The sequence below is a fragment of the Magallana gigas genome, chromosome 9 (assembly GCF_963853765.1).
Source record: "Magallana gigas chromosome 9, xbMagGiga1.1, whole genome shotgun sequence".
In the NCBI taxonomy this organism is placed as follows: Eukaryota; Metazoa; Mollusca; class Bivalvia; order Ostreida; family Ostreidae; genus Magallana; species Magallana gigas.
The window spans coordinates 47,976,662-48,002,499 of NC_088861.1; the positions used below are offsets into that span (position 1 = coordinate 47,976,662).

Sequence of the window (25,838 nt, forward strand, 5' to 3'; positions counted from 1 at the left end):
ATGTGTAAGATTTTGGCAAATGGACTACATTATGGTTTATTCTTGAGAAACATTGATTGATTTTAAATCTATAACATTATTTTTAAATGCACATCTTCTCAGACAACTTCTAAAATTTAAAAGAATATTTTGTCGCGATCAATTTCAAGTAACTCTGGAAATGTTACTTTATTTTTAGACACTATAATTCGACTTGTGGGTGGTGATACTGAATCCGAAGGTCGTTTAGAAGTGTACAAATTTGGACAATGGGGAACAGTGTGTGATTATTCACCCAATGATAAGCTGGCTGCTGTTGTGTGTCGATCATTAGGGTTTTCTTGGTAATGTTGTCGGATAGAAATTTAATATTTTATTGGAAAATCATCTATTTTATGATTCAAAATTAAAAAAATAATGTTGTCTTTTCCTTTCCATTTAATAATTTCACAATGTATAGCAACTAGGCAAAAATTAATAGAAATCTTATTTCAATCATCAATTCGAATGCCCTTTTTTCCCAAATGGAAATTAACTTTAAGAATTTAAACAGTAATAATATTGTTATGTATATCAAACATTCAGGAATACATCAGAAGTGTATGGACATGCTGTTTATGGTCCAGGATCAGGTCCTATTTGGTTGGACGATGTTAACTGTGAGGGATCTGAGATAAATATAGATGAATGTCAGCACCAAATGTGGGGGAGCCATAACTGTAATCACGGGAATGATGTGTCCATCAACTGCATTCCTAATGGTGAGATAAATAGTGTTAGAATTTCTTGTCATGCAATAAACTACAAATGTTACGTTTTTAAGGCAGTTATGTTTTGAAATGTTATACTTATGGACATATTGAATAATATTTGTTGGTACATTTTTTGAAATATACAAAATAAACTTGAAAGGATCTATGAAAAGACCGTTAGTGTTTTATGACTTATGATTATACTTGTTTTTATAATGCAGTATAATTCAAAACCACATGGTTCGAATATAACGCTATTCGTAATTTTGTTTTTGCACTTAGAAAGATATTTTTAGATGTCAGAAAACTGTTATTATTTATTTATATCATATATCCGAACATACTTAGGTTATAAACTTATTAAAATTATCTAAACTGAAAACCGTCTTACTATTTAAAGCAATATGAGCTGTATTTTTTAGAATTTTATTTTGCTGCAAAAACCTGCTAGTATGATAAGTCTGCCCGTAACTTAAACTTTTATGATAAATAAGATTTGAAAAAATCATTATTTTTGTCAGGAGAAAGATTTCACTTATAAGGAATATATAGCAGATCAATTTTTGTACAGGACGACAATAATTCAATGTTGCTCCAATTAAGGCTTCTAACTGGCTTTTCCCATAAAAACAGAGCTAACAAAAATTTTAAAACCATGACAATTTTTGTCATTTTAGTAGAAGATAACATTTTCTTTAAAAAAAATTACAACATGAAAATTGCAGCTCATATTGCTTTAATATTGTTTAATTATTTTCTATGACGCAAGTAAAACTTGGTGGCCATGCAATTTGTTTGAAATAAGGTTCTAAAACAATGCATTCAATCTGAGTAGTCACGCATACAGAGATATATCATGCAAATATATAAAGTAAATTATATGCGTCATTACACAGGGAAAAGTGGCTCGCATAATTTTCATGCGATTTCCTTTTCGCATGAAAATCATGCGCTAATCATGCGAAAATCAGATGAAAAGTTTCTCATGCAAATATCATGCGAATATGTTTGCATGATATTCGCATGAAAAATGTACAATTTTCATGCGAATAATTTTTCGTATGTTTTTCATGCGATTAGATATTTGTGTCATATTCATATAAAATTCATGCAAAATTCACATGAAAATTGCATGTTTATCATATAAAAATTTAATTATGACAAATCCATTTATAACACTTCAAAAACATATGTTCATTCATATGTTGACATACTAGTGTCTTTTTTGTTAACAAATTTGACATTAAGACAACTTAACAATTTCTACATGTGTTGGAATTAATACATGTATAAATAAAAATTAGAATAGAGTTTACATTTTATCAAAATATAAATGTTTTCAAAACTTTTAAAGTCTTTGTTTATGTAAACATGTAAAATTTTGCCTTTACAATAGTCATTCACACCAACTGAGAGTTATATCTCTCTTCTTAGAAAGTCAGTAAACATTAAGATTTTATTACATGTGTAATACTGTGCTGATTGCATTTGGCATTATTTAGGATACATACTCTAAGTCTTATGTTTTTGAGATACAATTTATGAGTTTGCATGTACCAAACTTGTTGAACGCAGTAAGTGAATTACATATAGGAAAATTTCCAGCTATATATTCAAACAAAAAATTAATTATTTCTATGCTAGACAATGAAAATTCACTGAAAATTGTTAACACTGTGATGCAAGTTTTCCATGATTGCAAGTGATATTGCACAGATGACAGCATATTTCAAAAGAATCCAGGCCTTTGTGGTCTCAAGTTTCAGTGTGTACCAATGTTATTGGACTGATGTTGGTGTAATCAATCTGGTGTCTGTATTATGTGCCTTTATCTTCCTTCTTCTGTTGCATGTCTCTTTATTCCTCTCCATATTTAAATATCTTTGTCAACCTTGTGTATATGCAAGACAAAAAATATAATTCATAATAAAACATGCAAACAAATGTACATGTATTGAGTACATGTATAACAGCGTAAAGCACAAGATTTATACACTCAGATAAAATTTAAAAAAACAAAACAATCATAATGCATCTCTGTATTGAAATAACTTACAGTATGTTTTATTGATCAAAAGCAAATGAGATCAAGAGGTATGTCCAACCTCTTTTATCAAATATATGTAATTACAAACTTTAGAAATATTCAAAACGAATAAATACTTACATGGTATCATCATATGGACAGTTTGTTCTGCATGATTTCCCAAGTGATATTCATGAATTGTATGTTATTGTTATAGCCATCATATATACAACATATACTTGAGCAACATTCACCTATTCTTCTGTTTGTGTAACATTGCTTCGGATCTTAAAACAACCCTGTAGGAAAAAAAATAAAATGTTATGAACATTTTCAAACTGCATCTATACTCCTATAAATGGATTCACCGTGACAATATACACAAAAATCATACATGTAGACCAGATCTAGGAGGGGTTAAGGGGATCCAGACCACCTAAAAAACTCTTTAAATTTAAATTATAAAATTCATAAAAATATGGCTTACTCCCCCTCCCAACCTTGTTACTCAATCAATCACCCCCCCGGTCCGAATTTTTTTTTCTGGATCCGCGCTTGAAATCAGATTGCATGGTTGCAACCACATGTTTAAAATATATATCTGCAGATTTATTTCGTAATCATTACGGTTACACTGTGTTCATTCATTCTTGTATAAGAAATACTCAATATATAGAAATTTATCCGAAGCTCTTCGAAGAAAATTAACAGACCCTCTGTCAACCCGAATTTCCCCGTATATTGTATAATGTATAGTTACATGTAAAGACCTGCATGTAAGTTTAATAATAACAGTAGATTTTTTAGTGTTTAAACACGTATCTGGAAACGTTAGTTAACATATAACATGTAAACATTGAATATGCACACACTTGAAACATCGTAGTTCTAGGGTACTTGCATGTTGACGATCCGCTCCTCTTCTATCCAGGATCACGAACTTTTCAATCGCTGAGTATATAATCGTATGATAGATCGGACACATGTTGATGATGTTGATGTAAAGTTTCTGCTGGCTTGCATCACTGATCAGCCAGTGCCGATGTACATAACTTTGCAGCTAGAGAAAATTCAGTCTGTCTGCATATGAGTTATCGCGGGAGATAACTCGAACGGGATTTCGGAAACGAATAAAATGTTTGCAAGGGCTTACAAAATAGATGCACATCAACCTGTAGCGCTTTAAATGATTAATGATAATTATTCTAATCATATCTAAATTACAAAATCTGATCTGATCAATTGATTTTTGGTATATTGCTCTATGTAAAATTAAACACCATCCTGACGGTTCTCAGTACCAAAAATTTACGCAATATGTGACGTCAGCGGGAACGAGACTCGAGTACAAAGTGAACGACAGAGGTAAGAAACATAGGCCTAAATGAAATTTTTATGTATTATCGGAAGATCTCTGCTTCCCGTTTTGATAAATAAAAACCATCATTCGAAATTTTTGCAAATTATTATAAAGAATTGGTTACAATTATTTATAACTACATAATAAAGATGAAGTGTATTGTGATGATGACCAGAGCAAACTTTGCTTATATCCTTAGCGTAATGTTATGGGTTTATGCAATAAAATATCTGATATCTTTTTCATTGAAGCATGACAAAAACATCCCTACACTGATATGGAGTTGGTACTATTTGGATGGAGTTGTGAACATGATGGCATGCCTGTTGGCTGTATAAAAGGTGAGAATAAATCAAAGTACTAAATATACTGATATTCTATACTCGAGCCAATCCAAAGCCTGAAAATTGTTCATTACATATGCTTGTTTTCTTCTAAAAGTCAAAAGAAGAGAAGAGAAGATCCTTCCATATTTTTCCAGACTGTCTTTCCGCCATTTATAGCAGGTTCGTAATTGAGTAAGCACAACAACTTACATGTAGTTTTGTTAAGAATTGGTGTAGGAGATGTGAAAAATATTAAATAAGAAATCCATTAATGAATATCAAGATTACAACATTATATCTAGATATTTATAAGATCAAACAGGAATGAAATCATTTAATAATTATACAACAATAATATTTGCAGAGAACCTTAAGTTTGCACATGCAGATTTGCAAAGACTCTTTGGAAAAGATTTTAACAGCATGACAACCAACAACATTCCGGAAGAATTCATGGATACAGTGGTAAGTAATACTTCTACTATTTAAGAACTGCATGATAATGTGGATCAATGTTTAACATTGAAGCTCATTTAAGTGATTCAAACAACCGGCTTGAGCGAAAAGTTCGTGTTGATCACTATTGTCTGTCTTAATTCTGTCCAAGGACAGTCTCAATCCCTCTGTAAACTTTTGACATTTTCTCCTTCTCCAGAACAGTTGAGCCAATTTTAATCGAACTTGACACAAAACATTATTAGTTGGAAGGGAATTCCAGTTTGTTAATTAAACAATGAAAAGTCACACCTTCTTTTAGTGAAATTAGAATGATAAAAAATGTGTTATTTTTTTTTAAAAATCTTAAAAGCCTTTGGTCCAAATAGCTGAAACTTGTATGCAAGCATTTTGAGGTATTGTAGATTCAAATTTGTTCATATACATGTAATGGTTCCTAGGGTTGGGCCACAATAGAAATTGTTTTTGACATTTAGAAATATTTTCCCAAAAAATTGAAACAACAAAAGGGGCTTGATGATTATGTGAGGAAACATTTGAATATCCTCTTAAACAAAATGAACAGTACTCTTCAAAGTTGTCCACAAGTTTTTTATTTGGCAGCATAAAGTAGATTTGATAAGTTATGGCTATTGATGCTCAGGTGAGAGATTTGGCTTATGTAATAAACTCACAAACTGAAAGCATAAAATAACAACAAGGACATGGATCAGAGTGATATTTTAAAGTGAGAATGGTAGTATTCGGATATGACAATCAGACATTTATTGTATCTGATCAAATCTGCTTTAACGAGCATTTATCATGTTATCAACTGCCTGTCATATATCAATGAATTTAGTTTTTATATGCCAATATTAATAATTCACATTCAAAATAGATACCGGTATGCCATTCAGTAATAGGAAAATTTCAAGAACACTGCATTATGTATATTTTCTTGTAGATTGATGAAGAAAAAAGCCTTTTCGAGAAGTGGAAGAAGAAGAAATTTGAATTATGTTCATATCTAAATAAAGAAGATTTTCCTAAGAAGATTATAGTCATTGTTTTCTGTTAATGTTAATTCTGTATAAAGCAAATTAATCAGGACTTCAGTTTTCTTATTAAAATATAACAGATTGTATTCTCAAATTTAGATAAAAAGAGATCAAGATTTCAAGATTATTGAATTAAGCTGCATAGTATTTTGTATGAAAATTGTATGATATTTGCATGATATTCGCATAAAACAACAGTGAAACATAAGATATATATTTTCGCATGAATATCGTGCGAAATTTTTATCATATGATATTCGCATGAAAATTATGTCAAAATCGCATGAAGTTTTCGCATGAAATTCATGCGTGTTACTTTTCGGCTCTTTCTCATGCGAAGAATTCGCATGAACTTCATGCGAATTTCATATGAAATTCATAGGAGCCACTTTTGCCTGTGTATAACATTGAATGCTTTTATTTGGATGTCGTCGGTCATATAACACACCACGGCGGTTCAGACAAATTGAAAACTGCACATTGGCGCCGTATGTTAATTTGTCTGCGCCGCTTTGGTGTGTTATTGGACCGACGACATCCAAAAATAAACAATTAATGCTTACATTCATATTCATTTTGATGTTTTGTTGTATTAAGTATTTTTGTATTATCCGTTTAAAGCCTTTTTATACGCTCTTAGGTAGGTATATGAAACATGCATTGAACAGCAGTGCTCACATGTTTTAGGTCGCTTTTGTGACTAAATATATAGGGCCAAAAATTTGGAAAAAAGTTAACCGAGAAAATTTTAAATAAAGATCTTTTGTTCATAAATGCATTAAAAATAATTATGAAAATTTGAACGTTTCATTTGGAAATGTTTTATTTTATTTTTAGACACTATAATTCGACTTGTGGGTGGTGATACTGAATCTGAAGGTCGTTTAGAAGTGTACAAATTTGGACAATGGGGAAAAGTCTGTGGTGACTCAGTGACTGATAAACTGGCTGCTGTTGTGTGTCGATCATTAGGGTTTCCTTGGTAATGTTGTCGGATAGAAATTTAATATTATATTGGAAAACATCTATTTCATGATTCAAAATTTAAAAAAAATTGTTTTTTTTCTTTACTTTTAATCATTTCACAACGTATCACAACCAGGCAAGAATTCATCAGTTTGAATGCCCTTTTTTCCAAAATGGAAATTAACTCTAAAAATTCAAACAGTAATGATATTGTTATGGATATCAAACATTCAGGAATACATCAGAAGTGTATGGGAATGCTGTTTATGGTCGAGGATCAGGTCCTATATGGCTGGACGATGTTAACTGTGAGGGGTCTGAGATAAGTATAGATGAATGTCAGCACCGAGAGTGGGGAACCCATAACTGTAATCACGGAGAGGATGTGTCTATCAACTGCAGTCCTAATGGTGAGATAAATTGTGCACTTACTTCATGTTTTGAACTGAAACACAATCCTTTTGTGCATTTGCCATATAAAACCCCAAAAATCCATTCTTTGGACATATTGAACGTTTTTAAGTATTTCTTTAAATATAGTTAAACAAATTAAAAGGCATTTTTTTACATTACAAACAACTGGAAACACGCAATTTTTAAATAAAACGCGGTTTGATATTCTGTTATTGCCATTAGAAAGATATATATTCTTATCAAAGAATTAATAATTTGTATAATTTGAATAATACCTTATTTAATGGATAATCATTCGTTCTATTTCTTAATTATGCATCATATCAAAATATTTCTTGACATAAACAAATTGTATAATGCCAATTTTCAAATTACTCATCGTTGCAATTCATTTGGAAACCAATAACTGTTTTCTAAGATCGATAATTTATGATCTTTCTCTTCAAGCATATCATTAGCGGATAAAAACCGTTTACAATTAAATTCTTTTAAAAGGAAAACACATACTGATAATGATAAGTATCATATGTAAAATCTTTAGTTAGCAATCTTATAACTGTAAACCCTATAAAAATTTAAATATTCAAATAAGAGAACACATATGAGTCTATGATCTTAGTGACCCCCTTTAACATTGTAAACGTTTTCTTCTTCTGTTTATGCTACTTGACATGATATCACTGCATCAGCTACTCTTTACACTCACAGCATTAAATTGTAGCCATTTACAGACATTTGTATATATCTGATAAAACTTGGACCCGCTAAAAGTTACAGTAAAAATATAAAAGTGATGTTATATGATTGCTCCAGCGACGAAGTCTCCTTTTAAAAATGTACGATTTCTTTTTTGAACAATAAAAGCAACTTTCAAACATGATGGTCAATCAAAAAATACGAAGAAAACTGAGTTGTTTATCATATTTCTTTTCATAAAAGTCATAACTAACAGATTAAGTTATACAACAACACATATTTTATTGATAAACAAAGTTTCATTCCATTTGATGAAAAGGGTTTTTTTACCCGATTTTAAATTCAACGTTTGGTCAGTACGGCGTACTGTAACATTAAAAACAAAATGTCATGAGGACGCACGCATAGTTAATAGAAATATCCAATCTTATGTCACGCTCAGTGTTTTGTGCTCTTCACTATACAATTTAAATCGGCACTAAATCACTTGACGTCTAATTGGTTCACATTTGTTCGAAAATCGGATAGTTTTTTCCTAGAAGTTTTCTTATTTTTAACGGCATGTCACTTCGTTTAGCTGAAGTTTATTGTTCTTTTGCCAAAATATTTACAAATATTATACACCCTTTTGTTCTGTTTGATGATCAATTTTTTTAAAAGTTACCACAACCTCCACTAAATGTGTTAAAGTTAAACACAAATGTGCCAATAATATTTTACTCATTTTTTCCACCAATGAGCATTTTCACTGTTTTTATGTACTTTTTCACGAATTAAATCCGTACTGTTTATCCTTTTTGTTGCGCCGTGACATCCGGCGAGGTCAATGTTTTAAGTCAATCTTAAGAACGACTATATGCCTTTAGTTACTGATATCTGTTCAACAAATCTATAAATCCCGTCATTATATGGTACATAGAATATCACGACAATTCTTAATTTTAGGTTTCAATAGTTTTGGTTTTGAGCCCAATGTATTGAAATATAACTTTCAACATGATATAGTTTATTGTTGACAGAACACAAAGTTTGACCCTCGCGGTGCCCTCAATTTTGCAGAAGTAGATTCTAATTATCTTTTAAAAATAAAGAAAAAATATGAACTCTTTTTATTTCAAATTCTTTGAAACAATTGCTTACCTGTCTCTACTATTTTTTTTAATTACATGACGTTTAATAACATAGCTATGACAAACGTCATCGTATTTGTTGATTGACCCTCGTAAACGATAATGATTTAAATGATATGAGCGTATTCCGTTAACAATACACACGCCATCTTTACTAGACACATGTTCCTTGTATTTTCTACTTTATTTCATTCCTGACAGTTTTATTTGTATAAATCATAATAAATATGAACGCAAATAAGCAAAATTGAAAATAATACAATTTCATTATAACCATTTTAAACAAACACGAGTGCAATTAGGTTAGAAAGGCAAGTGTAGTTAAATGTGTTTTATTAGATATGGATAGTAATCGATTGGTCCATTTTTACGCTATACCATAATGGTCCTATGATAAATTTGCTGAAATCCATCGAGTTTCAAATTCTAGCCGTTAAAATTAATTTAACCGTGTCACAATAACCGATTTCCGATCAATGAAAACCAACAAGATTGTTTTTAGGGTTTTTTATATACATGATTAAACTTTGGTCAAATACAAAATGTTAATGAGTTGGGGACCAATTTCCTTCACGTCTCCACTGTGTCATCCCATCACCAGGCATCAACGCATCCATGCGACTACATCACTGCATCAAATGACGTCGCTGCGTTACAACTTCCGATAATTACCTGTTAATATTGGACCCTCGTCCATTCTAAAGTGGTAGGTAATCGGCACCTCGTTCGTTCTCGGCCAGGGCTGGCGCAAGACATTGTTCCTCGCACAAGTGGAAAGCATACAACATAAAACCTTAAATATTAACGCTTACATAAGGATACTGTAAGAAATACTCTTAATGCTAATTCATACAAATGGTAATAAACAGAGTGATTTCTTTTCACTTAATAATATGCATACACTGTACGAACATCAAAAAGATGCTAACGATGTTTTACACTTTTAACGTAACTATCATAATACTGTCAGAGCACAGAGTAAACTGACGTGAACATGGCCGGCATATATACGCTAAGTGAACTTGGTAACATTCATCCACTAATTCATTGAGCATTACAGTTCAAATAAACGACAAAACACAGTGTACTTTACGGACTAAAATGATAGAAAACGTTACCGTGATAGAAAAAAAAGATATAGTTAGGTTTAGAAAAGAAATGATTATATCCTTATCTCCTAAAGTTAAGTAGTTTTGGGTTATGCACAAACTATAAATATAACTCTACTTCATCTTACATTTGACCATTTGTATAATAAATAAAAGCCAATTTTGATTGACACTAAGATGTTAATTTATTAGATACTGTTGTCCGACTTGTTGGAGGAGCGGCTAAATACGAAGGTCGGGTGGAAGTACACAAATTCGGAAAATGGAGAGCACTGTCAGGTTATTGGATAAATAGAAAATTCGCCTCAGTGGTATGCCGATCTTTAGGATTACCTTGGTGAGTATGATTATATATAGAATTTTCTTTATGATAATTAAAGCATATTTCACAATTATCGCAAGTGCTATTTACAATACTTTCCGATCGGAATTTATTGGCTTCGCACGAGCTATCACATACGTTCCTCGAGTTCTAGCATTCGTTGCATGTGTTTTTGTGGTCGCATCAAGTCTCCTCAAAATAGTGGACATGCACACTATACGAACGCCCCCTAATGTTATCATGAGCCCCTTTCAAAATTTGCGCACGAGCACAAGCGACTGAATATTCGTGCGACCGAAATGATTAGATATGAATCGTAAAACGAAATTCGTACGATCTAAGCGGGCGTTGTGCGACGTAAGCGCATTAAATCTTGCGATATATCTTGAGTCTATATGCGACTGTTGTACAATGAAAGCGACTGTTGAAAGATAATGCGATATGATCGCGCGAGAGACCAGGCGATCGGACGATTGAGCGTGCGCCAATGCGACGTGCGATCATGCGTTCCATGGAACGAATGCTCGTGCAAGTCAGAGGGGGTACTAGTATATATTCCGACGCTCTTCAGTAGACATAGTTTAAAGCGAGAGAACATGCCGCCCAAGAAGAAACAGAGATGAAGCAGCCTTTGTTATAACACCTCAATATGATTATTCTATTATATTTGATGTCTAGAAAGTCACGTGGTAGGGCGATTTCATAGGAATGAAAAGCCGATATGAGCATATGATGTAGACAAGTAGGATTAAATCAAAAATACTTAATCATTATGATTCTCTATATATCACAAAACCAACTTAAATATCTATGATTCGAAATTATGAAGGAAAATTGAGACAGTAACAGAGGAAATCAAACAATCAAACAATTTTTAGAAATCAACGTATTTTGTATAATCAATTTTTGTTTGTTTATTGCATTAATGTCCAGGGAATATGAAGATTTATTCCCCCAGAAAAACAAACTTCCCTCGGGCCCTGGGGAAATAGGAGTTTTTCGGGGAAATTTTCCTTCAACATCAAGCAATAAATGTATATTGTTAAATTGTGGCCTGAAACAGAGATGCTTACACATGATATATATACTAGTGGCGAAGCATGGCATAATACTGATAAGTCGTACAATAATAGTAAAACGTTGCAAGATAACATGAGACAAAAGATCGTAAGATGAATCGCAGTTGTTAATGCGTGCATTGTGCGACCATGAGACTGTTGCTCAACATGTCTCATGTTATCTTGTAACGTTTTACTATCATTGCACGACTTATCAGTAATATACCATGCTTTGCCATTAGTATATGTACCCCGTATAAGCATCTCTGTCTCAGACTACAATTCAACAAAATACATTTATTGCATGATGGTAAGGGAAATATGAAGATTTATTTCACCAAGAAAAATCATATTCCCCAGGGCATCGCTTGAGATAAAAAAAATTTCTGGGGGGATAAATCTTCAAATTCCCTGAACATTAATGCAATGCAATAAACGAATAACATATGTTTATACAAAATACGTTGATTTCTAAAAATTGTTTGATTGTTTGATTTCCTCTGTTACAGTCATTTCAAGCATATCTTTTACAACATACACCATATCATAGCATTGGAATCTCATAGCATAGCATTGGAATCTCATAGCATAGCATTGGAATCTCATACCATAGCATACAATCTCATAGAATCGCATTCGTCATATATCATGCCATACCATACCATACCATAGCATAGCATACAACATTATTTTAACCCGGTTTTAAATGTTTTTATTTGAAAAAAATAAATGTTTATATGATAGATTTGTGATAAACTTTGGCTTCTTATTATTTCACTTCGAAATGTGTGGAACTCTTCTATGTATGGAGGCGTTTTTGTTCAAATCTCATAGCATACCATAGCATAGCATAGCATACCATATCATTAAGCACTTCATTTCAATTTTTCATAGCATAGAATAAAAATCTCATAGCATACCATACAAATCTCATAGCATATCATTAAAATCGCATATCATAGCATAGCATTAAATTGTAAAAGATATGCATGAAACGACTGTACTATCTTACTTTTCTTTCATAATTTCGAATCATAGATAGTTGAGTTGGTTTTGTGATATATAGAGAATCATAATGATTGAATATTTTTTATTTAATCATACTTTTCTACATCATATGCTCATATCGGCTTTTTCATTCCTATGAAATCGCCCTGCCACGTGACTTTCTAGACCAATCAAATATAATATAATAATCATATTGAGGTGTTATAATAAATGCTGCCGCATATATGTTTCTTCTTGGACGGCATGTTCTCTCGCTTTCAACTATGTCTACTGAAGAGCGTCGGAAATTGGCGGTATATTTACTCCCTCTGACTTGCACGAGCATTTGTACCATAGAACGCATGATCGCAAGTCCAATCGCATTGGCGCGCGTTCAATCGTCCAATCACCTGGTCTCTCGCGCGATCCTATTGCATTATCTTTCAACAGTCGCTTTCATTGTACAACAGTCGCATATAGACGCAAGATATATCGCAAGATTTTGATGCGTTTACATCGCACTACGCTCGCTCAGATCGTGCAAATTTCGTACGAATACTTTTTCAAATGCGAATATTTCGGCAACAGTTTTCGATTCATATCTATTTTTTCGGTCGCATGAATATTCAGTCGCGTGCGCCAATTGTGAAAGGGGCTTACGAAAACTTGATACGAGCACTAAAACGCATGCAACGAATGCGAGAGATCGTGCAACGTATGCAAGAGCTAGTGCAACGTGTGAGAGAGCTCGTGCGAATCTAAAAAATTCCGGTCGCAAAGTGTTGTAAAGTGCTCGAGCGCCAATTGTGAAAGGGGCTTTTATTATTGCAATGAAACACAAGAACATTAGTACGAACATTTAACAGCGTTTTTGTACTCGCAAGAGCGATGCACGATTTTTAAAGATCGTAAGATAAATCCAAGCTCCTTATGCGTGTGTAATACGCCAAAAAGACTGATGATCAACGTGACTCATGTAATCTTTAAGTGTTACTATCAATGCAAGATTTATCGGTTTAGGTGTTCATGCTTTGCTACTTCTTTATACTGGATAAAGGGTTTATTTTCGCCCTGGGATATTTTTGCTTTTACTTGTGGTTTGGCGGGATTGGCCCCAGCAATGTTGTGGTAAAAGAGAGATACTGTGAGACATTGGCATTGCCACGTCTTTATCCGTTAAAGGACAGGTGACACAATTACAAAAACATTGACCAACAAGTTGAATTGTGAGTGGGATACAATTTTTGCAAAATTTTCCTTACTACTCCCATCTGTTTCACAGCTATTGCTGAATTACTGAGCTGATAAGACGCGTGACCTCAATTTGCATATCTGAAGCCTCTGAGATCGGAAACCTTCGGTGCGACGTAATAGCCGACACACTGCCCATTCTCTGTATCTTTTAACCATAGGGATTTCTGAATTGCTCTTATCTAAAATCTGAAGTCATTAACTTTTGCTCATTGCTATTAAAAGTTTGAGAACCCAGTACATAAACAGAGTTATTCTAAGCTTAGAAACCCCATTTCTGTTTCCTCAGCAATTATGAATAGGAGTAAAAATTGTGACCTGTACTGTTAACTTTTCATTGATCTATATACTTCATGCTGGAAAAAATATGTTAGATGTTGGATTTGTTAAAGATAAAAATCATCAAAACCATGGAATCATTGTTTCTGAAGAAAGGATTTTGTTTTGTCAACACGTAGTAAGTGATAATGTATAGAGACTTTTCGTAACCAGGAATTTCACTGGATCTTAAACCCTAAATAAACCCTAATTAATTTAATTGGACTTAATAAAGGATTTTATAATTTAAGAAGTATTACCAGAAATCCTGGTACCTGTAAGCAAATATGTTTGTAAATTTCTTTAGTCCCACAAAATCAGGGGTCTACCTTAATCTCAATACTAATAACCGAAACATATTTTAATTTAATTTTTTAGTATGGTATTTGATCATGTTTGTTTATTGAAATTTAAAAGAACTATATATATATACCAATTTTCATAATCAGTAAAGACTTAAACAGTACTTTTTAACATAGTATTCAGGTTTTAAAAACGTATTAATCTCAGACTCCTTGAATTTTATCCAAATGTAATTTGATCTTTCTTTTAATAGTTTATGAAGATCATTTTTTGGTAGTACTTCTGAGTTGTGTATAATTTTTTCTCTATTGATCAAACCTTTAAAAAAAGCCCAAAAACGAGCTGTTATGCACACTGATGACTTCTTATATATTGACATTAGATTCAGATGGACAATGAATTATTTTTTTTACAGCAACACTAATTGTTACAAATAGTACACAAAAAAGGATTTATATGTGATATAATAAAAATCTAACTCATCGTGCTCCCAGTTGAGTTTTTTTGAAAGAAAAAAAATATTTAGATTAATATCAACTTATTCAAATCAATGTTTTGGATCTGCAAGATTGGATTAATATGCATATTCAAACAATATATTTCAAACTTTACTGAATACTGACAATCTGAACAAGTGGTTGCCTGTCTGGCTGACAGGATGATAATCTGCAATAAATGATTATCAATCACAGAATCTTCAGATTCATTCTAATTTAATTACTTTTTTTCAATTCCTATTACCACTATCTTATGTACACAAATTTCTCAAAAACTCCATTAACCAATAATACAACATGTAATCTTGTACATTCTATAATCTTACTACTTTGTTTTCAGAAGAGGGTTCATACACTAAACTTTTCAATAAAATATTCTTTTAATAAATTCACTTTGATCTGATAGTGCTTCATTTCAAAATCATCATTTGCAACACAAATACACTATCCTGAACGTGTAAATAAATCCTCGTCCATTGCTCTGTTTACTATGTAGCCGATAGCTGACTATGTCATTTTTGACGAATAACGCACAGGGGTTTCTTATCTCATTAAAGATCGGCAAAACTCGGAGATCTGCTGCAGCTGGGATTTTCAGCACACTTAATTGAGCTGTGTGTTCTTATCTGATGCTAGTCAAATGGAAAAATTGTTATAAACTGATTTATATTTATCAAAGAAAATGTTTTTAGAAGAAAATGATTTTGTGTCACCTGTCCTTTAACTGACAAAAAAGAGCGATATGACCGAAAATAAAACGGGGGGTGGATAGATTCCTTATAGATAATTTAATATTTATAAATTGACATTACAATCAGGTATATCGATTTCAGCTATGAATAAATGGTGAACTTAATTGTATATAATACCTCTCTTTTAACTTTAAACATAAAGGTATACATCAGAAGCCTATCGCAGATATGCTGTTTATGAACCCGGTCGTGTTGGGCTAAACAATATTAACTGTGTTGGTAATGAGACAAACATTGATAAGTGTTCACATCGTGGATGGAGATTATACAGTAGTTTCAACTACTTTTCCAGTGCATATGTAAACTGTTTGCCGGGATATGGTGAGATATGCTTGTTTTAAATGTTTCTAATAATAAATACACTTACCGGGTAATGATCATTTTTGTGTAAGTAAATCTTTTATACGATTTGGCGAACCGAAAATAAGACCTTATTATAATTGCTACATTATCAAGTATATTGAATCAATAGTGTTAAAAATTTAAGACAACGATATAATTGATTCTACTATGAAAAACATGAAGAAAATTGAATATCACAATACACTATATATTTTGTATTTAACTGTTTCTCCATGTTTTAATAAAGCAATTGAAGTCTATTGGCAACGCGTTTTACAATTATACAAAAACCCACATCCATGCTTGAAAGAACCCACCCACATACCATCTCTAGATTCGTACATGAGATGATCATTGACACAAATTTCGCCATTCAATTAGAAAATGATGTATTCTAAATTATCACCTGCCGTTCAGTATAATTAACAATTTACTGCATGAACTTTCGGGAAACATGAAGATTTATTCCTCCAGAAAAATCATATTTCCCTCAGGCGTTGCCCTCGGGAAACATGATTTCTCATGGGGGAATAAATCTTCATATTTTCCTCTCAATCATGCAATAAATGACCTAATTTTTCCCTCACAATCATGCAATAAATGTCCTAATTTTCCACGTTCTTAATGTTATCAAATTTATAACAGTAAGATTATAAAATAGTATATTTTCATTGGTTTTGGAAAAGTGTTATCTAGCCAAAAGAGAATATACTGTGTATGATATTGTCGTTTATACGATACACGTGGTTGTCTTTTAAAGCATGTTTGATTTCATTTTTACTCTTCTATTTATCCATTTTCTCCAACCACAATCCAAATACTATATCGTAACAGTGTCAGTCATCTTATATCGACACATGTACATATAATATTCATGCAGCCATAAAGAGAATTAGAGAAATGAAAAGTAGCATGCCAATGAAAATTAAAGGAAGCGTGCAAATGAAAAATTTAAACACATAGGAAGACATTTGAGTATAAAAGGGTATTATTTCGATAGGTCTATCATAGAGTTAATATGAAATAAATAAAAACTGATGTAGAAAAATAATTCGGAGATAATACTACAATAAAACACTTAGATAATTAAACTATTCATTACAAGGTGCTTCAAAAGCAGGTTTTTAAAGGCAACTTCCGTGCTTTTTTTTGTTGTTGTAAAAATGCATATTTCCAACTTAAGTAAAACGTTTTTGAATATTTATTTAGTTGTTTTTGTGTGTCCAAATTGTGTTGCACACTGATGACTTATTCAAACTTTTGTTCCCGTCACTGTCCTTCTGCTTTCAAGCTTGTTCAAATGTTGTCAACAAAGTATATCAAAGAGTTACAATGTATGTATTTAATTAAAACACCTTTACAAATGCACACAATTAAAATAGGAAATATCATGTTTTCTTTTTTTAAACCTTCTATATTATCCTGTTACGTTTAACATCTACATATTGTTCTACATATTTCTGTACAACTTTTGTATATACATTAAACCTATAAATTGTATGGCTCATGGTAATAAACAATACAATACAATTATATATACGTAAAAATCTTGGTAAACTTAACACTTACAAAATTTTTAAATAATGTAACACTGCTTTTGGTTCTAAGAATAAAAGTTCTCCAGAAGTATGCAAAATATGCAACAATCTGTTTTGACTTTACCATTTCATAAACTATTTTATTTAAATATCACTGTACATATTGTACACAATAATATCATTTTCATAGAATTTTTGAACGATGCTTTCACATAATTTCCTAACAACGTTGATCTTTGATAAATCCTTTATAATTAACATCCGTTGGGTTAGATAATAATTATGTACGATACAGTAGTTTCACGCTTATATCAATAATCAAACTATGTAAACATTTAAATAAATATGCAGATACTGTACGACTGGTTGGAGGACCGACTAAATATGAAGGTCGATTAGAAGTGTACTACAACGAAACATGGGGAACCGTGTGTGAAGACGAGTTAAATGCCAACATCTCAACAGTGGTGTGTCGAACATTGGGTTTGCCATGGTAGGATTATTGTCAAGATCTAATAACTGATTTCAAGTTGTATTTTCCGTGTTAGATCTCCTATGACGTCACAAATGATGTGACATATATTTTCCTCGTAAAATATCACTACCAGAATTTTTTTAGAAAATACATTTTCTTACAATTCCATTTAAAATCCTACAAAAAATAATCCAGATACTAGTGTTTAATTTAATATTATTTTTAAGAAGAGGGACTGGCCATTTTATATGCTGCTTTTAAAGAGGCTTTGGACATTTGTGTTGATTCAATCGTTAAAAACGAGAAAACCAGATTGTAGCTGGTTTCTTTTTATCTTATTGAAAATTACATGACATTTTACCATGTTTATCGTAAACGTAAGCACAAGTTTACCATAAAAAAGCAGGCTATTGTTCTGAATCATAATTGAAAAAAATTATCTCTCAAATTTTAATAATCTGTTGATACCTTTCATTGGCTAGATCTAAAGTTTGGTTGATCAAAAATGACAAATAACTCAATGCAACTATATTAAAGGTATGTTACCAGTAAATATAACAGTACTACAAACACAGGGAATATAATGTTCACATTAAAGAACATTTTAACAACAATACCCCCACAGCCTGTACCTATCAATAAAAGATGTTATGCTTAACGTCTTGATACTAACCATTTAGGAATACATCAGAAGTGTATGGAGGTGCAGTGTATGGCCAGGGGTCAGGCCCTATATGGTTGGACGATGTTGACTGTGTAGGGAAAGAGACAAAAATACAATACTGTACTCACCGTGGGTGGGGGTCACACAACTGTGATCACAGCAAGGACGTCTCGATCAGTTGCCTGCCGCCCAATGGTGAGATAACTTTCTGTTGTGTTTATCTACAATAAGAATTTTTTTCAAATCTTTTAAAATCCTGCGTTATGAATCTATTGACAATAAGAATAGAATAAAGATAACAAAGATCTTAACTAGAATAATATGTTCTGACAATTCTAAAGCATTCATAGTGTTTGAAGTTAACATGTTTAATTTCACACTAGACTTTGACCAGTGCGTGCACAGGTTGACATTGCATATGATACCGGGCATTTACAAAATCGATACATCGAAACACCGTATATTGTTGACATTTGCATAACCAAAATTCAAGTCTACAATAATGCTATTAATTTCACTACACTCTGCTGAGTTGGAATAATCTAATTGTGTTTCGGTAAAAAGCCTTTATCACATTTAAAATGCCTTCCATATACCCGTAATGAAGCAGGAAATTTCAGAATCGCTCCAAAACGATTTTAGAGAAAAGAATAAAGTTGCATTCAAAATAACAGTCAAATTGTTCAAAACAAATCATTTTGAATTTGTATATACATTTCTTCGAAAAGTTTAATTCTATAATTGCAGAATTCAACATATTTCAAAAACGGTTTTTTACACATCATGTTGACATTCGAAACGTTCGGGAACTTTTATAGTAAATGCACTGTCTTAGAGTTATCTACCGTATTTTCTTTGATGAACAGAAAAAAATTTCCAATCAAAATTAGCACACATTTGTTTTATCATTTCCAAGTTTATCCATGCAAATGTGATATTGTGGAAACATAAAATAAAGAGCCTCCCATGATTAAACGTAAATGTAATACGCATGCGCAAGATTGTAAAATCCAAAAAATTTAGATGTTTCCGGAATTTTTTGACGAATTTTCGTTGATAATTAATTAACGTAGCTTGATTGAGAAAAAATTAAAACAAATTGATAATAATCAAGTACCAATGATGTTTAAAATATATAAAACAAAAGACAGTACTCTTCCGATTTATCCGTTTAAAGCTAAAAAATTCGAGTCTATTATTTTAATATAGTAGTATAGAATGCCGTTAAACATTTTATGCATTTTCATATTAAAAATCAATTCAATAACCAGGTAATTGCCACAATTTCGGCAACGTTTTGATTTAAATACTAATCTGCCCAGTCCAATGTTTTTGATACATAGTATAGTCTCAAAAATGTTCTTAACATATTAATCCTGTATATTATATCCTTGAGACAGACTTTTTACTACCTATACATTATTTATTTCTCAAACACTATTTTGCTGATGAGAGGTAAAAATCAATTAACAAAATTCTAAAAAATGATTTATTTTCCAAATTCCCGAATTTTATACAAATATAAAAACACTGAAAATTGCACTGTATTAAAAGAAACCGTCAGACTTATTGGAGGAGCTACTCGATATGAAGGCCGTTTGGAAGTATACAGACATGGGCAATGGGGAACAGTGTGTGATGACAAAATAAATGAAAAAGTGTCTGCAGTAGTTTGTCAAACATTAGATTTGCCCTGGTAAGATTAACTGATTTTAAATGATTTGATTAAACTAAAACCACATTATTCATTTATTTCTCAATTTATTAACAATTCCTTCCAGATATCAGTTGATACGATAATAAACTATTTAAGTACAATAGCAAAATTATTGTTACATCAATGCATCAGGACATCAAAATCGGTTGATTCCGTTCATGAATTAGATCTTGACTTTAATTGAAAAAAAAAATTAAATACCTCAATGCATTTATATAAAAGTTATATTTCCACTTAGCATAACAGTACTACCAAAAACCAGAAAAATATAGCTGACATTAAAGAAAATGTTCACAACAATACCCTCGCAGCCGGTATATATCAATAAAAGATGGTTTATTGTTAATGTTTAATGTCTTGGTACTATACATTCAGGACTACATCAGAAGTGTACGAAGGCGCAGTGTATGGCCAGGGGTCCGGCCCTATCTGGTTGGACGATGTTGACTGTGTAGGAGATGAGCCAAAAATACAAGACTGTACTCACCGTGGGTGGGGGTTACACAACTGTGATCACAGCAAAGACGTCTCCATCAGTTGCTTGCCAGCCAATGGTGAGATAACTGTGTTCTGTCTATCTAAAATAAAAAAAATATTTTCAAATCTTTTTAAATCATGCGCTATACATCTATTGACAATAAGAATAGAATAAAGATAACAAAGAATTTAATTAAAGTAATATGTTCTGACAATTCCAAAGCATGCATAGTGTTTAAAGTTAACATGTTTAATTCACATAGCCGTTACACATTTTATGCATTTTCATATCAAAAAGCCATTTTAATAACCAGGTAATTGCTACAACATCGGCAACGTTTTGTTTTAAATACTTATCTGCCAAGTTCAATGTGTATTATACAATTGTATAGTCTCAAAAATGTTTTAACATATTAATTTCGTATATTATGCCTTCGAGACTTTTTACTACTTTTACATTATTTATTTCTCAAACACTATTTTGCTGATGAGAGGTAAAAATCAATAAACAAAATTCTAAAAAAATGTTTATTTTTCCAAATTCCCTAATTTTATACAAATATAAAAACCTGAAAATTGCACTGTATTAACAGAAACCGTCAGACTTGTTGGAGGAGCTACTCAATATGAAGGTCGTTTGGAAGTATACAGGCACGGTCAATGGGGAACAGTGTGTGATGACAAAATAAATGAAAAAGTGTCTGCGGTAGTTTGTCGAACATTAGGTTTGCCCTGGTAAGAATAACTGACTTAAAATGTTGATTTGATCAAACTAAAACCACATTATTTGTTTAGTTCTCGTAAAGAATTCATTAACAATATTTGTCAAATAACAGTTGTTACGATTTTGAATTAAATAAGTACAATAACAATATCCTATTACGATAAAAAAAATGCATTAAAAATATGTAAAGTTATCGTCTTAATAAAACAACATACAGGACAACATCAGAGGTGTACGGAGGTGCCGTGTATGGACAGGGATCAGGTCCTATCTGGTTGGACGATGTTAAATGTGAAGGTACCGAGGCCAGAATTCAGGACTGTCAGCATGATACTTGGGGAACAAACAACTGTGACCACACAGAGGATGCATCCGTCAACTGCTTACCCTCCAGAGGTGGGATAAGTTTTCACAGGTTTTTTTTCCAATTCACAATACATTATAATGATATATAACTATACAATACCATTTCAACTAAAAAGGGATAACATTATAGCATTTGAATTTATTAAGAAACAATTATATAGGTTTATGTATAGATTAAGTTTTTTAATACACTCAATTTTCTAAATAGTAAATATTGTCACAGACAAAATTGTTGCATATACGTGGAAGTTTATAAATTGTCAAGATATGTTCGCCTTAATGAGTAATACTAATAAATTAAAATCCAGGAAGCATATTCATCCAATTATATTTTTAAAAGGCTTTTTAAACATAAAACAATATTAATATTTTGAATATATTCTACATTTCAAATAAATTTCAATAAACTGTTTTAAGAATTAATTAAGTTTAAATATTGGCTGTTCCATGTTAATTGTTCTTTATTTGTCCATTGTTGCTTTTCATAAACCTTATAGGTAAAACAATACATCATAATTGACGCCGGTTGTCGATTTAAAATGTATTTTACATATAATTTATGGAAAACCTTCCAATATATGTTTCCGGATTTCCTGCAGGTAGGTTAATTAGTAAACTCAATTTTAAAAAACGAACACATGTACATGTAATAAAATCAATTAAAACTTTGAATTTACAATATATAATCCGTGGGAGACATCTAGTCTGTGCCAGTGGTATTGAGTAATCAAGAATAGTAGAACTATTCCGTTTGATGATCGACCTATCTTCACGTGTGCTTGACAACAACGTTTAATGTGGAACAACAACATGGAAGCCCTGGCCGATAATTGCATGCAGTTATTTAATAAAAAATAGTTTTGCAGGGCGAGTGCTTGCTCTGGTCATTCGTGTTATTGGTGATACAAACTGTAAGTATATATAGTTTGAAAATGTTAACAACCAAACAAGGCATACTGAATACATCATCCGAATACAAATTATGTTCAATCGTTATTTTTCAAAACAAATTATAACGCTAGTAATTTGCATTTCTTTTTTTTCCATAATGCATATCGGTGTTACCTCTTTAAAATGTATGTATGCTTTAACTACACTTGTAGACCGGAAGGTCAGATAATTTCTTCTTGTATTTTTATTTTGACACGACTTTTGTTTTAACTCCATCTTTTTAATATGATAAACAAGATAATTTTTGAAACATTCAATGAACAAAATATCTTTTAAAAGAATGAAATATTTTAATTTCAGAAATGACAATAAAGAAACCCATGTAAAAAAAAAAGTTACATATATTTTAGGTGTTATTTGAAATAAAGAAACACAACAGAAATGTTTACAGAAATAGTATATGAATTTTGGGAAATGTATTTTAGGTAAGACAAGCAGATACTATTTCCTTTGGAATGAATGGATCTTAAAGATAGGAATATATACGAACGTTAATGAATCCTACAACGTAATTCGAACTTTACATTATAAAATAGATTAATACTGAAGTAAAAAAGATAAACAATGCCTAGTATATATGTTATATATGGATTGTTAATTCATTCTTTTCAATCATGTGTGGTATTTAGACGCTGAAATAGATGAACGTACATGAGGTTTGATGTGACGGTGAGCAAGATGTTATGCTGTTGGATACACTGCTACTGCAGACATTAGAAGCGACGCTTAGTAAACGTCCTGGAACTTTAAGTTTATCTTCAGTCCAACATTTTATTTATCATCTAAAGGTAACCAAATAAACTAAAGTAATATTCGATAAATGCACCAGTATATCTTTGTATACATTCGCTCATCTACAAAACTTTAAATGTACGATAAAGTCATGTTATCTACATTGTCGTCAATGATTCGGGGTTAATACTAAAACATATGCACAACTCCATGTATCTTTAGTCTTTTTAAGATTGTCGTTACAACTTAAATTTCGAAGAAAAAAATTGCATTAGCGTTTAAAACATTCATTTCAAAACAAACAAATCAAAAATTTACAGTTATTAATTTGTTTTAAGACTAATTACAATCCGATTTTGCTGTGGAGGTCTGATAAGAAGCTGAGAAAAGAAAAATAAGTACTTTATCTTTCTTGGTGAATGTATCCTTTAAATCTTTGGTTTTCAAAGGTCTTAAATATAGAGAAAAAATTATTCTTTTCAGTTTTTACCAATTAGGATAAAACTTCACCATCAAGAATATAATTTTACATCATTAGAGCATTCTTATTTTACATATATACAAATTTATTAAATTGCGAAAAACAAAATTTTTACTGTTTATCATTAAATGTGCAATTCAAGTTTAAAACTGATTGTAATGTAACACTGTCGATTTGTTTGAAGGAATACTGGACAGTGCTTTATATAATTTAATTTTTTTGAGTTTTCACAGGAATACAAAATACAAAAAAGAGCAATAAGTGGATACTAATAACTCCAAGCCAACTATTATTATTTTTTTTATTTCTTTTTCAGGAATGAACATTTCCAACTTCATTGAAAACTGGGGACACATAAGAAGAGAATATCAGTGAAATACAGAAATATTGTTCAGTGTAAACATGAACTATTTATATACCTTCAATTTTTGTTTACTTTAAAATTATTCAACACATTTTAGAGGTTAATTATCATGTTTAATTTCCTATATTTGATCACCTTCATTAGTACTATATGATGTGTGTTTCTAGTATACAATATAGTTTTTTAAAACTTAAATTTTATATTATACCTCTTAAAACAATTTTATGCATGAGTATCTGAGAAACATTATCAAGAAAAATTAATGTTAACCTTTATTTAGTCTTGTTTTAAAACGTAAATGATTTTTTTATTTTATTTTTTATTGTTATGTCACACCGTCTGTTATGTAACTAGTTTTGTGTTGTCCATGTATAAAAGTGCGAAAAATGTGTTGTTCATTCCGTTTAATTTGTAACTCATCTTTTTGTTAAATATTGTGCACTGTGATAAAAAAAATGTATTTCCATTTATTAGATGCCATTGAATACATGCAATTATTCTATGTGGTATTTAATCTTTTAAATTCATAAATGTACAGAAAATACAATATAATTTGTTCCTCTGCTTTGCAACGTCATTGTTGAAGGGTTTTCAAGATTCTCAAAATAAAGGTATATCTATCAATCAAAACAAAATAAAATACAATTTAAAAATGTTTTATTGATCTTCATACTTCTTCAAAACAACTAATTCAACGTTTCACAACCCATGCATGTGTTAATTTATATTATATCAAATTTATTTAAACTGTTATGATCTAAGTCCACTTACCAAAAAAAACGATTGTGAATTGATTATAATCGTCTAATGCTTTTGTTAATACACTGAACATTCTTCCCTAATAATCATGTATAAACATTCGTATACCAGTACCTTCAGATGTATCAAAGGGGATTAAATTCTTATTCTTCTTATACATTGTAGAAGAAATCAAATATTTGAAACAAAATCAATATTAGAGAACATAGATGTTATGATAAATCTGGTATGAGAAAGGAGTTAATTTATTTCAAAAAGATTTCAATTTTCTATGTTAAAAATGTGTCAGTTTCAGACGTGTTTTTATATCGCAGAATACTGTTGGCTATGACAACCTTGTGTCTCCTTATAAAGGTTTATGTTCCATTATATTTTGCATGAAATGTCTTATTGAAATCAACTTGACTAAATAAACGTTTTGAAAAATTTGAAAATGTCAATTTCATTTTAATGCAACAAATTTTAAAATTCAGCAATTTAGGGTTTTCAGAAAAAGATTTTATTAT

General features: G+C 31.2%; 1 protein-coding gene across 1 annotated transcript; it reads left to right on the forward strand.

The window, feature by feature from the left end:
• LOC136271934 (deleted in malignant brain tumors 1 protein-like) lies at positions 1-25,766 on the forward strand. Its single transcript, XM_066072528.1, has 15 exons — positions 1-4; positions 179-323; positions 565-740; positions 6,777-6,921; positions 7,140-7,315; positions 10,447-10,591; positions 15,885-16,063; positions 17,974-18,115; positions 18,778-18,956; positions 20,316-20,457; positions 20,854-21,032; positions 21,549-21,690; positions 21,897-23,504; positions 23,626-23,784; positions 24,526-25,766. The coding sequence occupies exons 1-13, from the start codon at positions 1-3 to the stop codon at positions 22,132-22,134; spliced, it is 1,992 nt and encodes a 663-aa protein (XP_065928600.1). The 3' UTR covers positions 22,135-23,504; positions 23,626-23,784; positions 24,526-25,766.
• The last annotated feature ends 72 nt before the right edge of the window (positions 25,767-25,838 follow it).